This window comes from Marmota marmota, unplaced genomic scaffold (assembly GCF_001458135.2).
Source record: "Marmota marmota marmota unplaced genomic scaffold, marMar, whole genome shotgun sequence".
Lineage (NCBI taxonomy): Eukaryota > Metazoa > Chordata > Mammalia > Rodentia > Sciuridae > Marmota > Marmota marmota.
In genome coordinates, this window is record NW_026000153.1 from 14,013,980 (window position 1) to 14,031,578 (window position 17,599).

Below are 17,599 nucleotides of genomic sequence, written 5' to 3' on the forward strand. Positions count from 1 at the left end.
AGCCTGACCCTTGGCTCATCTGTTGGTGAATAAATGTTGCAATCGTTCCATAACATATGTAGTCATGGGGGAGCACTATAGGGATCAATGGAGCTTGGAGTCCACCCTCTGCTAACCTTTATACCCTTCTAAACAGTGTGGTAGTTACGTACTTGACCTACAGGGATCCAGCCTATATTCTAGGAAACTGTTTTTCCTCTTTAAGAATTCATGAGCTTGATTTTTGTCTTTTTCTTTGTCTAATCCAAGACTTGTAATCTGTGCTAGATTGTTTTTTTTTTTTCCAACTGTTCTTCCCCAATCTATTCCTTAAATCTGTTGTAGTCTAGATTTCTGTTCTCCATCTACTTTATCTCGGTGGCCACTTGCCCATTCTTGGCTTTAATTAGCCTGGAGGGAAGAGGGGAAAGGATAAGGGAAATACCCATCTCCATCCCACCTGCCTCCAGGACTCTATGTGCACTTGTCCAGCGGACCACCTGATGAGTTCAAATTAGGCTCACACAGAATGTCAGAGGCTGAATGTGTACACAGCCAGAGTGGATTCAGACCCTCTTGGTCACCCATCTCTTCCTCCTAGCTCAGGGAACATCACTGCTTAGTTCTTTATGGTAGAGACATAGTGATGTGGCACTGGTCAACAAGGAGCCATCTAAGACAGAGATGGCCAGAGTCACAGACTGGTCTGGGTCTTTTTAATTTTTCTTCATCTATTACCTTTCACAGAGTTAATTACTTAGTAATCCCAGTAAGCTGTCAACTAGGGAGGTGGGTGGTCAGGCTAGGCTCTATGTCATTTAGAGAGCTTATTTAACCTACTTGGAGACTTTAGTTCATCAGTCAGTTACTCCTGTTCAGCCACCACAACATCCTACAGTATGGGGTGACCTGACCACTTTACCTCTTCATTCCTGGTGGCCTGCTCTGGTTAAGTTTCATCTTTATGTTTTCTCCCAGATACTAGAGCTACACACCTCATCACTGCTACTTGCTTTGCTGGACCATGAATGTCAGTCTCAACTCTCTCCTCTAATTCTTCACCCTTTGATGAGTTTTATGGATTCTGCTACAGAAACATTTTTGGCCCACTCCTGACCCCAACACACTCTTCATAATGAAGCCAACTTTGGCTACTCACATTAACTTCCCCACCATCTGGGTGCTGATCTCATGTAGTCCATTTCCTTCTTAGGATTCTTCACCCTGCTCTGCTCTGCTCCTGAGGATCAAGTCCAGAGCTGTTAGGACATTAGGTCTCTATGAGGTGACATTTCCTCTCTTCCCTTCAGTTCTTCATCATTGTCTCCCTAGAATCACATCTTCACATCTATGGATTGATTGGCAGTTTTTCTGTCTAGAAATATCCCACTCTTCTGGTTGAACTTCTGCTCATCTTTGTGCTCAGTTTAGCACTGTCTCTTCCAGGTTGTGCAGGGGCTTGGGCTGTGCCATTATTAGCTTATGGTCTTTCCTCTATTTGATTCTGAAAATAGCCTAGTGGGATAAATATCAATATCCTCAGTTTAGAAATGTTAAAGGCCAGCTATTATTTTCGGTAACTTGTCAGAGACTGAACACCGAGCAGAAATGAAGCTTGGGAGATAAAGGCAAGTATTCCTGTAGAACTACCCTGTCTTTGTTAAGACACTCTACAGGAATACAACTATGTATGTGCTGCTTGCTTTGGGGCAAGGACAAGCACTGAAAAGCTGTCCCTGACAAAAATGCATACTCTATCTGATCTGAATAGGAGCATGTCATTCTGTGGTTTTGTCAGAGACTTTCAGTGTCCTGAAATGACAAAAGAGTTGTTTGCTCTTGGACAAGTTATTTTGCCTCTTTTATCCCCTCTGTGAGAAGGGATGCCAGGGAGTTGCTTTGTGTGTCAGTGGAATCCTGTAAGCAAAGTGTGTAATATAGTCATAAATACATAAAAAAAACTCTCAAGAAATGTGGGTTATGATTGTTTAACCTTGAAATTGGACAGGTTGCAGTAGGTGATCTCTGGGGACCACATGCAGTGGAAATTTTAGTGTATTATATGTTTTAGCTAATCAGGTGGTGTGTGTGTGTGTGTGTGTGTGTGTGTGTGTGTGTGTGTATTCCAAGTAGCAGAGACCTAAATAAGACCAGTGCATAGGTAGGACATAAAGGTAGGACCAGGAGGTTACTAGGACATCAGAAATGGAGAAGAGAGGGTTTGGGGAAGCACAGGTCAAGGAACATGTGAAATGATGCTTGAGAGACACACTTAGCCTTTACTCCATGGAAACTGCAGGTTCATGTTCAGTTATGCTAGTGGCTCCAAGGACCTTGTAAGTAATCAGGAAGACGGCCACAAGGAGAAGGCAGTGGACCTGGTAGGAAGGGGCTTGGCTCTGAAAGGCAGTTGTGGGTCCTTGGGTTCTCATGACCAGACTCAGCACCTGAGGTAGCACCTGAGTGCCAGGCTTGCACACAGCATCTGAGGTTCATTTTCCAATGTCTCCAAAGGCAGCTTTTGGTTGTGCTGGGTTAATGACTTGGTGGTGACATATAAAGGTAATGGAATTTTTTGATAAAAGAATATTCTGGCACTACCATTTACATCTTCTATAGACATCAAGCCCAAATGAGGTATTAGATATTGACAGATGTGTCAACATTGGCAGAGAGAAATAATCAGTAGAAAGAGATGCAATACAGATGGTGGGCGATGGGGTAGTGAAATAATGGCTTTTTTTTTTTTTTTGCTTTCTCTTTTTGTCTCTCTCTCTTCCAGATTTCCAGCTGCAAGAAAATATTTCTTTGGGGGATAAAAATCTATGCCACCCATGTTGTTATGAAAATAAATTTTACATTTTGTTGTCAGTATATACAATTGTTTCTTTCAATTGCTATTCTCACTCTTATTAATTACTTGAGAAAATCTGCACCAGACCTGCAGCCAGTCACACATTCACTTCAAGGACATTTTTTTTCCTACATATTTTTTCCTTTCCTCCACAACTTTTCCTGGTATTCTCTCCTCCAGATAGTGTAGGGCATATTCATCTAAATTAAACACATAGTTAAAAAGTATTGGGGGGCTGGGGATGTGGCTCAACTGGTAGCGTGCTCACCTGGCATGCATAAGGCACTGGCACATAAAAATAATAATAAAGATATTTTTTTAAAAAACGTATTGGGGCACCTCTCTTGGGCAGGATGAAGTCCTGGAAAAGCCAGGGTGGGCTTTCTTAGCCTTTAGCAAGGGTTTGAGAGATTCTCAGAAAGACCCTTATGGTTTCCAATAAAAGAAAACATATGGTTGAATGAGGGAACCACATGTGTTCCCAAACTGTGTCCTCCAGCTGTTGTTCCAGAGGAAACCATTCTGGTGGACCCAGACCTCAAATTGCTTGGGGAAGCCATGCAGGGGGTGGGAAGAGCAGAACAGGACACACAGACATGCTGTGTGAAGATCTGGATGCTAAGTGTGGGACCTTGTTGACTGACCCCTGTAACCTGCTCTTGAGATTCTAATTGTCCTATGTGCGTGCCCAGGCTGAATGGTGAAGTTGTCTTTTTTATATAAATGGAGTCTTTTGTCCCTTTTGGGAAACATGTTTTGTTGTTGCCGTGCTAGAGCACCTAAAACAGTGGAGCATACCTCAAATGTTGGTCCTGTCAACCATCCTCCTTATTGACCCTTGCCATTTTGCTACTCTGCCTGCCTCTTTCCCCTACCTCACACCTTCTAGAACTTCTGCATTTCATTTTAGGAAGAACTTCCATAACATTTTCCATAATGATACACAATTTACACTACTACCAACAATGCCTAACAATTTCCTTTTCTTCACGTTCTTAAAAGCACCATTGGTCTTCTGATTTTTAGTTAATACCTTTCATAAGAGATGTGAGATAGGCAACACATTTAAAAAAAATTGTAGGTCATGCAGTATAAATTCCCACCTGGCTAAGGAGTCACTAAAGCTTGAAACTTGAAGACAGAGGGAGGTCTTGTTCCAGGGGTCTCTCTGCCACTCACTGTAAAGAGAAAACAAATGCTGGTTATTCTTTCCATGTCACACAGGAGGAGCAGCTTAGGCAGGATTGGAATACCCACTCTGTTATGGTAAGATACGAGGTGTCCCCCAAAAGCTCATGTGTGAGACAATGCAAGACACGAGAGGTAAAATGGTTGGGCTATGAGAGCCTTAACCTAATAGGGATTAACTGGGTGGTGACTATATACAGGAAGGTGTGGATGGGGGAGGAGGGTCATTAGGATCATGCCTCTGGGGTTTATATTTTGTCTATGGTGAGGGGAACTCTCTCACTCTCTCCCTCCCTCACATTCTCTGTCCCATTCTGCTTCATGGTATTCATGTCCTGAGCCACTTTCCTCTATCACACTATTCTGCAATGATGTTCTGCCATGCTTTGGACCCAGAGCAATGAAGCTGACTGGCTGTGGACTGACATGACTGAAAAAAAGTTTATTTGGGGGCTTTCTTAAGAGCCTCCAAATAAAAGTTTCCTCTTCTAAAATTGTGCTTGTCGGGTCTTTTGGTCACAACAAGGAAAAAGCTAACAAAAACAATCACTAATTGTATTTATAACCTATTTTTTAAACTTGTTTATTTTTGTATATGCTTCATAATATACACAAAGCATTTCTAATTTTGCATGTGTAATATATATTGGGGGTTTATTCATTGGAAAAATGAGGTGAAGAGATTTTTGAAAAGCCAGAACAGCAAAACAAGCTGCCTATCAAAAAGTCACAATGATTATAATGCTACAGAAATAAAAACACTTTGCTCTTGGCAAAGGGATACACAAATTAGGGACTCAGTGCACTTGTCAAATTGAAGGTATTCATATACAGTGACTATCCCTCTGGCTGCATCCTGAGCAAAGGTGGACAATTGACAAGTAGACATTCTCAGTGGAAAGGAGAAAGCAGCAAGGGCTGTATTAGCACATGGCATCATCAAGGTGGTGCTGATTGCAAGTCACTTTTAATGAGTTTCAGCAGTTATAGTTATTTAAAAGTGTACATTTCCAGTTTCCATTCCTAGATTTAGACTCATTGTGTTGGGTGCCAACTCCACTTTTTTTATTAAAAGCATCCCAGTTGCTTCTTATGCAGGTGGTCATCTTCCAAAACCTCTAGCAAACACAATCAAGTATTAGAAATATTTCCATTAAAGTTAGGAAAAAGAAAGAGATGTTTATGATCATGAATGACATTTGCATAGTCTGGAGAATCTCAACTTGAATGATTCTGTAATGTAGGAAGAATTTAGCACTTGAAATGAGAACATGGAAAATAATCACAGAAATTATAGCATTTCTATATCATAGCAATAAAGAGTGAGAAGTACATAACACAATTTTACCATGCACAAAGCAATAAGTACTGTAAGATACCTAAGAATGAAGCTAGCAATACCAATTCCAGATCTTTTGAGGGAAAATGGAAGAACTTTACAAAGAAACTCAAACTGAAATATGAATAAGTAACAAGGCACACAAACCTATGCAGGAAATGGTCACTGTATGACATAAATGGGTCTGAAACACCTGGATCTTTCCTTTTGAGATGAAGACTAAGACAAGGATGCCTGTCCACTGCACTTCTATTAAATATTGCGCCAGAAGTCTCAACCAGGGCATTAAGAATGCAAAATTAATAAAAGTTAGGGATGTTGAGTAGATATAAAACTGCCTTTAGTTACAGTTAACATGAATATATACACAGAAAAATTAAAGAATCAATCAAAAAATAAAAATTAATAAGACAATTCAGCAAATCTATACATACCTTTCAGAATCTATTGCAATTTTCTATACCATTAACAAAAGAAATTTTGGAACATGAAATTTAAAATTTCTACAAACCTATTTCCCTTCATAGTCATAGCCAAACCCTCCAGGTTTGCCATATCTCCTTGTTCATTTTCTGGATTAATTTTATAACACTAAACATGGCTAAATAGTCAGTGATCACACTTTCCTAGTATGATTCTTTTTATTTAAATATACACTATTCTTTACATGGTTGTTCATCAATGGTATTGTCAGTTACTATTACTGAGAAAAATGATAATTTGATGGAAACTCTAGTTAATGTCTTGGCTATGTTCAGAAAAGAGGATAGATGTGGATAAAAGGTTTAGCTTGGTTCTTTTTGAAGAGAATAGGTTAACTGTAGGCTGAATTTCAACATGAGGTACATTAAACAAAATATTCAGGAGGCTGTTATACAGATGAAGCTTGTGCTTGTGTACTAGGAGATTAACATATTAATCCAAAATGAAGTCACTTTGCAAAGAATCCCTGTCATTAAACCTAAGCTGCTTAATTGTAAGATGGAAACTCCCAAGAAATCAGGAAACAACAGCCAAAGACTCAAGCCAGATCATGAACAATATCAAAATAAACAGATTAATAGGAGATTCACATCAACTAAACATAAGGGCCCAGTCAACAGTTACAGGCATGGTAAAGAAGTCATTAGTATTTAAATCACACAGACAAGGAAAGAAACCTGAGGTCACCAATCTGCGCCTTGCACTATCTTGCTGCATCTTTGTTCCAACTTAGGCTGTCATGCAGCCACCACCACTTGTCACACCTAGCAGAGCTCCAGTCTGTGTTGGTTCATGAATCACTAACAATAGCCAAGTAGCTTTCTGCAATTCAATTTTTTTGAAGTTATGACTTCTGACATGTGTAAGTAGGTACAAAAGGTAGCCTATTCACCTTTTCCTAAATTCTCACTTATACCAGCAGTAAATGGTTGGTTATGGTGAAAGAAATATTTATTTGTTTAAAAAATAATTATGAATACATGCATGAGGTCTTCATGAAGCCCAAATATTTTATTCTATAATTTCTCATGATCCTGAGTATTGAAGCAGAGTCATACCCAGGTATTATCTCTAGATCATGGTTAGATAAATGACACCATACAACTAGCCTTCCATAAAGCTTTGCTAAATTTCACCTGTAACTGATCAACCCTTAATGATCTTGTGTTCCTAGCCAGCACATTGAATGTGCCTCCACCAGGCCCTTGTAGAGCTGAGAGAATGATGCTGTCAGCCAGGATGCTTGGCCAAGGGGAAAGATAGCAGTTCAGGAGGTTGGTCTTGGGGATCAGGTGGGCACAATGGCCAGGTGTTGAGGGGAGGGTGGGATACATATAGGGTGGGATTTAGGGTGCAGGCTCATTATTTCACTTTGTTCAGAGTATAGTGAGGTCAGAGCAGGAAGTGAGATGGGGGCTAGTCTAGGTGGTATACCCAGAACAGACATAGCACAATTTTGAGCATAGACAAGGGCCAGTCTAAACCACTGTGCCATCCAGTAGGCACAGTAATACACAGCAGAGTCACTTCCTTCTAGATTTCTTACTATAAACTTACATCTTCTATCTTTGCCTTTATCAGCCTCATATTTCCTTGAATTTATTCCTGAGTCCAACTTAAAATTGAAAATATCATAGTAGAGAATTCGTCTTGGGGACTTCCCCTCCTTGAATTGGTACCAGTGGATATATTTATTTGCTTCACGAAATTCACAGATGATTATTACATATGATCCAGGTGACCTGATGACTGACCTTATTCTGCCTTCCAGACTGGAAGATGTTTGACTGCCTGCACAGATAACAACAACAACAAAAAATTAATGAGTAAGGGGGATGTGAGTTCTTTACTATGGCTTGCCTATGGGGGAAAACTACATCACATGAGCATCATTGCTACATACTTACCAGGAGGCAGGATGGCTAGAAGAAGTAGGGCTAGAGCCCACAGCATTCCTTCTTCCCAGGGGCTTAGAAAGAAAAGGCCCAGACAATAAGAGGAGAAGAAAAGCCTCCCAACACTCCAAGTCCGCTCAAAATGGAAGTGATACCTCCAACAGTGACTTAGAGCTGATCCTCCTGACTGAATCAGAGGCAAGGAGAAGTAACTAAGGAGCTTCCTGAGAAGAAAACCCAGCTGTTTACCCAGAAAGGGTTGTGCTGGGAGGAGCCCCTGCCTCTCTGCTTCTGCCCCTCTCTCTAGTGCCACCTTTTGGCCCCTGAGGGCAGGCCCTTTGCAGAGGAGGAGAAGCCAGGAGTCTGGAGAGCTCAGAGGTGAAGAAGGTTAGCACAAGCATAGTGGGAGGCAGAACCCTGGATGAAAATGCCTGTCTTCTGGAACTTCAGGTCTCTGAATTTTAGAGTTGCTGCTGCTGCCATGATTGTGTCTTGAGATGAAACTTCTTTATTATGGCCTATACCACCTACTTACATCTGTATATTGACTTTGAGGCGACCACCAACTGCAAATCAGATAAACCTTGGATCTACTTTATTAAAAGAGACTAGGGATGTTGGCTGCAAATGACACTACTCCAATACAAATGGATGTGTGTCAGAAGTGGGGGTCAGGGGACGGACATTATGCTGCCACAGGAGCAGCTCTGAAAGCACAGGACACTATGTCACATGCAGGATGACTTTGCAGGGCCCAGCATGCTCCATTGCCTGTCGGTTTATATCTTGATCCTTCCTCTCTTCAGTGAGACTGAATCTGATCTGTCAATTAATAATTGAAGGAAAGTTACAGGCTGGATCCTATTGGAAAAGACTGTTTGATATGTTAAAATAACACATCTTTATGTGTCCCAGGAGTTGTTGAATATATACTGAAAACTTCTGCTGATACCACACTGCAAGAAGGTAGGAGACTTACCTGGAAACAGTAAGTCCCACAAGACAGTGAGGCAACCTCGTGTGGCTCCATGTCCTGATCAGGCGGACCGGAGCCCAGGGTGACCCCTGGTCTCAAACTGCTGCCATGAGCCATAACATGACAGGTGGTTGAGGTCAGGTGAGATCTTGAGCCAATTCTCTGAGGCGAGAATTTAATTTGTAAGAGAAATAAAAGTGGGAAGAAGAGGCCTCAGAGAGAGGAGATAGATACACAAATCTATCCACAAGATGAAGGGAGGAAGGATGCATGGTTATATTTCTGAGAAATGTTTTATGAATATTCCTAGACTAATAGCACCAATAGTGAGAAATGCTAGTGGGACACCTCCTGCACTCACCCTCTCTGGTTGTTCATGGCTTGAGCGGGGCCATTATCAGCTTATGGTCTTTTCTCTATTAGATTCTAAAAATAGCCTGGATCTTTCTCTTTGAGATGAAGACTAAGAAAAGAATTCAAGTCACTTCTCTCCTATTAAATATTGCACCAGAAGTCTCAACCAGGACATTAAGAATGCAAAATTAATAGAAGTTAGGAATGTAGAGTAGATATAAAACTGCCTTTAGTTATAGTTAATATGAATACATACACAGAATAATTAAAGAATCAATAAATAAAATAAAAATTGTTAAGACAAATAAGCAAGACTATTAGAGTAAAATTCACACCCTTTCAGAATCTATTGCATTTCTCTCTACCATTAACAAGAGAAATTTGAGAACATGAAATTTAAAATTTACTACAAAATTTATTTTCTACAAACTTATGTCTCTTGATAGTCACAGCCAAGCCCTCCAGCACTTTGATGTCTTCCTGTTCAGTTTCCTCTTATCTGGATTAATTTTACAACACTAACATGGTTGAATAGGCTGCAATTGCACTTTCCTGCATGACTTTTTGATTTAAAAATACAATATCCTTATATGGTTGTTCATCAAAGAGATTTTAGTTTTATTTATTGAGAAAAATGATAATTTAATAGAAACTTTTAATGGCCTGTGTCCACAAAAGAGGGTAGAAGTAGATAGAAAGTTTAGATTTGTTCTTTGAGAAGAGAACAGATTGTATGCTAAATTCAATGAGAAGTATGTAAGCAAAATTCATAGAAGGCCAACTATAGAGATGGAGCTTGTGTTTGTGTACTAGGAGATTAACAGAGTAACCAAAATGGAGTCATTGTGCAAAGAATCTCTGTCATTAAACCTACACTGTTGCTGGGTCTGATAGTGCATGCCTATACTCCTAGTGGCTCATGATGTTGAGGCAGGAGAATCATGAGTTCATAGCTAGCCTCAGCAACTTAGTGAGTCCCTAAGCAAATCATCAAGAGGCTGTCTAAAGAAAAACACACACACACACACACACACACACACACAGAGAGGCTGCATAAAGAAAATATATACATATGTATGTATTTTCATATATATATATGGCTGGGGATATAGCTCAGTGGTTAAGCATCCCTGAGTTCAATTCCTGGTACAAAATATACCCATAAACCAAACCACACAAAATCCCCAAAACCTAAATTATTTAATTGTAACATTGAACCTTCCAAGAAATCAAGAAATAACAGCCAAACACTCAAGCAAACCAATTTGCAAACAATAACAAAAAAGGGGACTATCAGGAAATTCACACTAATCAGTCACAGGGGCCAAGTCAACCATTGCAGGCATGGTAAGAAAGATCTTAGGCATTAAACCACAGAGACAAAGAGAAATCTGATGTCACCAGTCTGCTCCTTGGACTATCTTGCATCCTTCTTCCTGCTCAGGCTGTCATGCAACCACCAACACTTGTCACACCCAGCAGAGTTCCTGTCTGTGTTGCAGACTGATGCCACCTATTTCATGAATCACTAACCATAGCCACCTAGATCTCTGAAACTCAATTTCTTAAAGTTATGTTCTCTGACATGTGTAAGTAGATACAAAAGGTAGCATATTTATAATAATATTTTTTTCCTATGCTCTCACTCATATCAATAGCACCATTGTTGGTGGTGAGGGAAATATTGATTTGTTCAATAAAATAATTATGTCTGTTGACATGAGGTCTTCATGAAGCACAAATATTTATTCTATCATTTCTTGTAATCCTGAGTAATGAATCAGTCACTCCTAGATATTATCTGTAGATCACAATTGGATAAATGACACCATGAAACTAGCCTTTCACAATGCTCTCCTAGATGTCACCTATAATGATCAACCCTAAGTGACCTTGTGTTCCTAACCCAGTGCATTGAATGCCTCCACCAGGCCCTAAGAGAGCTGAGAGAATGATACTGTCAGGCAGGATACTTAGCCAAGGATGAGAGAGAACAGTTCAGGAGGTTGGTCTTGTGGGCTGGTGGGGGCAATGTACAGATGTTGAGGGGGGAGTAGGGCACATATAGGGTGGGAGTGAGGGTTTAGGCTCATAATTTCCCTTTGTTCAGAGTACAGTGAGGTCAGGGGCAGGAAATGCAATGGGGATTTATCTCTATTTATGTACCAGCAGCAGACATAGTAACATTTTGAGTACAGATAAAGGCAGATCTAAACCATTGTGCTAGTCCAGTAGGTACAGTAATACACAGCAGAGTCACTTTCTTCCACATTTTGTACTGCTAATTTAAATCTCCTATCTGGGACTTCAAAGCATCATATTTCCCTCAAAGGAATCCTGACTCTACCACAAGCTTGGTATTTAAAAATTTATAGTGGAGAAGCTATCGTGGGGCCTTCCCCTCCTTGAATTGGTACCAGTAGATATAGTTACTTGCTTCACATAAATCACAAGTGATTGGCACATATGACCCAGGTGAATGTGTGACTGACACATTCTCCCTTCCAAACTGGAAGATGTTTGACTGCCTGAAACAGTAACAACAACAATAAAATTTAACAGCAAAGAGGTAAAGGAATTCTTTCTTATAAATAGATACTAGGGATGTTGACTGCACATGACATTACACAAACACAAATGGATTTGTGTGTGTTTGTATGTGTGTGTGGGTGGGTGGTCAGTGCAGGGACATGAAGTGACCACAGGAGAAGCTCTGAAAGCACAGGGCCCTAGGTCACATGCAGAACGACTTTGCAGGTCCCAGCATGCTCCATTGTCAGTCAGTTCATATCATGATCTTCCTCTGTTCAGGGAGACTGAATTTGAATTGTCAATAAATAACTAAAAGAAAGTCATGTTCTGTAAACTAATAGAAAGGGTGCTTAGTGTGTTGAAATAACCCCTCTTTCATAAGGGAAATGCCTTTTATGTCTCAGTAGTAGAGTTGAATATACACCAGTCTACAGAAGAGCCCAATGTTGGGTTACTAATTTTATCTAAGAAGGAGCATTTCTCAGATATGCAGGGATAAACCAGTAGAACAGAGCTCAATCTCATACGAAGAATGGAATGTTTGTTCTCTCAAAGGCTGACAGTGAGTACAGAAAAAGTAGAATGACTGTATGTTTAGAATATATTGTGAAAGTGGACTGCCAAAATCTACACTACTCCTGGTACTGGACAGATTGAGTCCAAGTCTGAGCACCTACTGGCACCATGGATGGGAAGGGTAGCCGTTTTTATGCTCACATTAGCCTACATTCCTCTTCTTCCAGACTCCAGTCACCTACTTATGTAATGTAAATGTTCTATGTAAAACCTCACTTCGGCTGAATCTGATGTCATGTTTTCTCTGAAGAGATACTACTCTGATACTGTGAACGTCTTTCTTCTCCTGAAGCACTTTGTTATCATCCATATCTAGGTATACATATGCTAATTGCCTCAGGGACATATGTTTTCCTCCTGTGTCTATAATAAGAAAATGAATCCAAAGGTACCAGAATCCTTAAATCGAAAACCTAATAAAAGTTAGACATTAGGCATTATCTTGGGGCTTCAGGTGTCCTCTGCTCTTTCTTTTAGAGCAGTGTCAGAAGGGGTGGGGTGTAGCTCAAGGATAGCTTGCACAGGTAGTATCTTCAAGCTCTGCACTGAAACTCAGCACCACAATAGCAAAAGAAAAAAAAGAAAGAAAGAAAGAAAAAAAAACAGAACAGTATCTGGGGAGTGGAGAGAAGGTGTTTGGAGTGTAAACAATCTTGAGCATCAGATTCCCAAACCTCTCCCACAGAGGGTAACAATTTTTGCATAACCAACACAGAGAGCCCAGCATACCACAACAGGGAGAGCAGGTCCAATCCATGCCTCACCTGTGTAAAGATAGGTGTTTCCTTTCAAAAAGCTGTGGGCTTTTTGAAAGTGAGCAAAGTTGGTTGTGGTTTAACTGCCCTCACCTTCTGTTCTAACACCCCACCATCCCTGTACTGCCCTAACCAGTAGGGGCCGGTTTGACTATGAGCCTTTTCCAAGAATCAACCACATTTCACAGATCACAAAAACTAAAGAAACTAAAGAAAATGCAACACATCAGCTACACCAGTACCTTCCAACTCTGTGTCCTCCACCACCAGAGCTCTTCCTCTCTGCATTGCTCAAGCTCAAGGCTGCTCAGGTGTACTGTGGGAAGGATGAGGGTCAGAGGTGAAAGTGGTGGTGGTGGGGGGCGGGAACCTGCCTAGTCCCAGCCAGAGATGTCAGCCCCACAAAGCTCTCAGTGATCCAAGTATTCCTGCCTTTGTGTCTGCTTTCCCAGGGCAGGGAGAGTCTGGCCACTGCAGGAGCATCAAGAAGAAGATCTAAAGTAAATCTGATATTTTTGGACTCTGGCTGGTCTTATTTGTTTCCAAATGGGAATCTCTGCTTGTTTTCCAAAGAAAGTGTCTCCCAGAAAGTGAAGCTGATTATAAATGAGCAAGACATCTCCAATATTAAATAAGACATTGTTTTAATTTAAACGTATAGATGTTTCTTACTTTAAAATGATGCATCAAAGAAATGGAAAAATATGCATTAATTTTTTTACCCACCTTCCATACACTGAAAGCTTCATTGTGTATCATTTCCTACAGAAATGCAGAAAGACTCAGCAAACAAGAGTCATATTTCTTAGTCGTATTATTATTAACAGAAACAAACATCAAAGGACCACAGCAAACGTTGCAAAGAGATACAAATATCTGAAATATATGAAAAGATGTTTGTCTTCACTCATAAGGAGAAAGAGAAAAGCAATTAAAACCACACAAGATCCTATTTTTCACCTGTCAGATTAGCAAATTCCTGATGCTTGGCAGCAAGCTCATAAATTCATATACATGGGGATAGAAGAGCCATGTGGGGCTCTCTGTGAAGGATAGAATGGCATTGCCTAACAAAATTACCAGTGTGCACATGTGCAGATGAACATAAAACTGGTTATTTGCTGTGAGAATATATTGAAACAAACCAAGGACCTATCAGAGAGAACTGATGAAATATAATATTTTATGGAAAATGCCTCTAGTTCTCTAAACATCCCAATGCACTGATCTCAAAAGAGATTTCAGATTTATAAATAAAAAAGTGCAGAATAATGTACATTGTATATTTACTTTATGAAATAAGGTGAAATGGGAATAAATATATATATATACTTTTGCATGTATACATATATTCATATGTTATACATACATATATATACATATAATATATACATACATACATACTTACAGAAATTTCAAGTGGAATGTTTTGAATGTGAATATATTACCTAAAAGTTTAAGTAAATTAATAATGTACATATTTCAATAATACCTTTATATACACATGTATATTATATTTGTTACCATGATTATTTTTCATTTCTTAAAAGAATTTCATTTTTTGAAGGTGCATATTGATCTATCCAATGACATTCCTTTATTTTATTAATTTCTTATTGGGCAATTGTGTTAATGTGGCTCTTTTATATGTAGCAATATATTGAATGAACATCTTTGCACATAATTTTGGCACACACACACACACACACACACACGGGTACTGTTATCTCTCCTTGATGGGTTCTTGTGGATTCCAATCTAAGCTAGCTGTCCTGTAACTGAGAAGGTACTTTAGTCACTTGCTGGCCTCGATCCTGGCTGTTCATAGATACCGAAAGAGTTTTTGAAGTTCCTGTACCCTGCCTGTGATAAGGTTCATGCCTCAGTGACTCTCAAGGGCTCCCATGAAGACAGAGAGACCCAGAGGCAAATGGACAGGGTAGCAGGTTTCCAGTCAGACTTGGAATCATGTGAACTCTGGACTCACTTAATGTTCAAAATTGGGCATATTTGGCATAGTGGTTTACTTGTTATTCCTGGGTATAATTAACTTTAGGATTAACGTGTGATTAACCCTTGGTCTTTGAGATTTGGTATGGCATAATTTCTGTATAGTGCTGTAGTTGAGAGCATTGGAGAGAAGGTGAACTGAACCCCTCTCCCCATCTGCTCTCCTTCCCCAGGCCAGGCTGATGGGTTTCAGGGCTCAGAGAACAGCTGATTCTCCCCCACCTCCTCCCTGAAGCCACAGAAACCCAATGCTCTGCAAACTAGAGACGTGCACAAACCCCGACCCTGCAAACCCTCGACCCTGCAAACCCCCTTCTGTAAGTGACGTCCCCATGTTCAAATGCTTTTCCATTGCAAATGCAAACTCCAAGGACTGCCCTGTGGAGTTCCTGATGCTATGTGGACGATAGTCAAAGAAAACAAAAAGCAAACCAGTAACTAGCCTAACAGAAGATGATGGGAACCATTCATTCAGTGACATAAGTGTTTATGTCTCATGAAAATGTTGACTTTTAGCCTTTTGGATGAATTATATTATCTTGGTGTATTATCTCTGGTTATGTCTTAGAAATCTGAATTTCTGGTGTGACAGCTATATGGGACCTTGATTAGTACAATGAAGAAAGTCTAGTACTCTTAGTGTGGTCTGTTTGATAGACAAAGAGCCTTCACAAAAATGAAGTTCATGGGGAAAATAATTTCAGAACAATGAAGTGAACACGTTATGGGGGGCTTTCTGAGAATTGTTGTCTGGAAATTTTCTCTTTGCTAAATATTTGAAAACATATGGCATTTCATATATATATATATATATATATATATATATATATANATATATATATATATATATATATATATATATATATATAATTGAGAAGTATATGAAATTCTATGTTTCCATGAATGATAATTGAGAAATACTGTCTTTGTTGTGAAATTTTACAAACCTTTATTACATTTTGCCATCGAACACCTGTGGGTAGAACCTGCTGTTCTCCTGTTTGTTTCATCCAGCCATGTAACACGGATTCAAGTCACAGACAGCCTATTGGTGGATGGAAGGTCAGTATGTAAAAGTCTTCCCACCATGAAAAATTGTATGGGTGGTTGTCCTCTAACCCTCTAATAGTAAGAACAGTACAGGAGTTTAGAAAAGAAATATAACAGATAAGGCTCCTCTCTTCACAATTCCTATGAGGATGGAGATTTTACTGAAAAGTCATAGGTTTTACTCTACGAGCAAACAATAAAGAATGTAAGAGCAGAGCTCCTAACATCAGTCTGTTTAGTTGGAAATTCTATTGCTTATTAGTTCTGGAAGGCTACTTAGGCCTTGGTGCCTCAATTTCCCCTTCTTTAGACAGATATAATTGTATGTATTTCAAGATGTGCTTGGGAGAAGCTGGGTTTGTAGTTCAGTGGTAGAGCATTTGCCTAGCATGGTGAGGGTCTGGGGGTAACACACAATTAAATCAGTATCTGGTACATAGTGAGCACTCTTTAAATGATTGTTATTATTGCTTCATTTGAATGTCAATCCTTGAATTTGTAATTTTGCCTAAAAATCTGAAATGATTTAATTTGAACATTTTTTTTCTAAAGAAGGATAACCAAGGCAGTATGGGAATCAACTAGAATGATGATCATGTGCTGCATATTTCAAAAGGCTAAAAAAAGGATTTTGCATGACAAAATGATAATAGGATTTTTAATGATAAAATGATAAATGTCTGAGGATAGATAAATAGATAAATAGATGTTAACCTTGATTTAAACATTATACAATGTACTCGTGTATCAAGTATCACATGCTTTCATAAGTATGTATAAATTGTAGGCATCACTTTAATTAAAAAGAGCAAATGGTATAGCTAATTAGGGCCAGACTGAGTAATCAGGGTTCTCACTGGCTGTGAAGTGTGACTTCTGGTCTAGGATTCCTCCCACCCCAACATGGGGCTTCTCTACATGGGGGCAGTTGTGCTATGGTGGAAAAGACTGGGCCAAGAAGGAGGCATATCCTACCTCATGCCTCAGAAACACAACTGGATACTTCAGAATGCTCCCAATGGTGACTGTGAGGACTGCTGGGCCCAGTGAATCTATGGAAGGACCTGGGAAGTCAGAACATAATCTATATGCAGAGAGAGCACATCAGGCTCACAGCCCACTTCTCCAACAATGCAGTTAGTTGTCATTCATGGATGCACACTTACAAGGGAAGCAGAAATTCTATTCCATCTATAACAAGGGGACAAATTATGGTGATTTCAAAATAGGTCACAGTTTTATCCAAAGAAGAAGACAATTTATAAATTAGTGACAAAACAGTGGTATGGTATATATATGAAGAGAAAACACAGGTACACTCAAACCCTTAAGGAAATACTCTCACTCATTGGAAGATGCCTTTAGTATAGAGGTAACACACATGCTTGATTTCGTTTAAATGGGTGAAAGAAGGACATAATATTGTAGAATTACACATGCGTACATACACAGACTCTGGGTCTGGGTCTCCCTGGCTTTAAGTTATGGGCATTACTTCAAAAACTAGTGATCATAAGGGAAAACAAATTTTCCAATCTATAAAGTGCCTACATAAAAAGACTCAGAGGGTTCATGGAATGCCTGGTTTGTGGTAGAAGTCATGTCCCT

The 17,599-nt window shown here is 39.6% G+C and overlaps 1 gene segment (V, D, J or C); it reads right to left on the bottom strand.

Annotated features, from left to right (window-relative positions):
- Nucleotides 1-3,929: 3,929 nt before the first annotated feature.
- Nucleotides 3,930-7,967, bottom strand: LOC125611488. The segment is given in 3 exon segments: nucleotides 3,930-4,011; nucleotides 7,401-7,634; nucleotides 7,751-7,967. Coding segments are annotated over 3 exon segments (351 nt in total).
- Nucleotides 7,968-17,599: the final 9,632 nt, after the last annotated feature.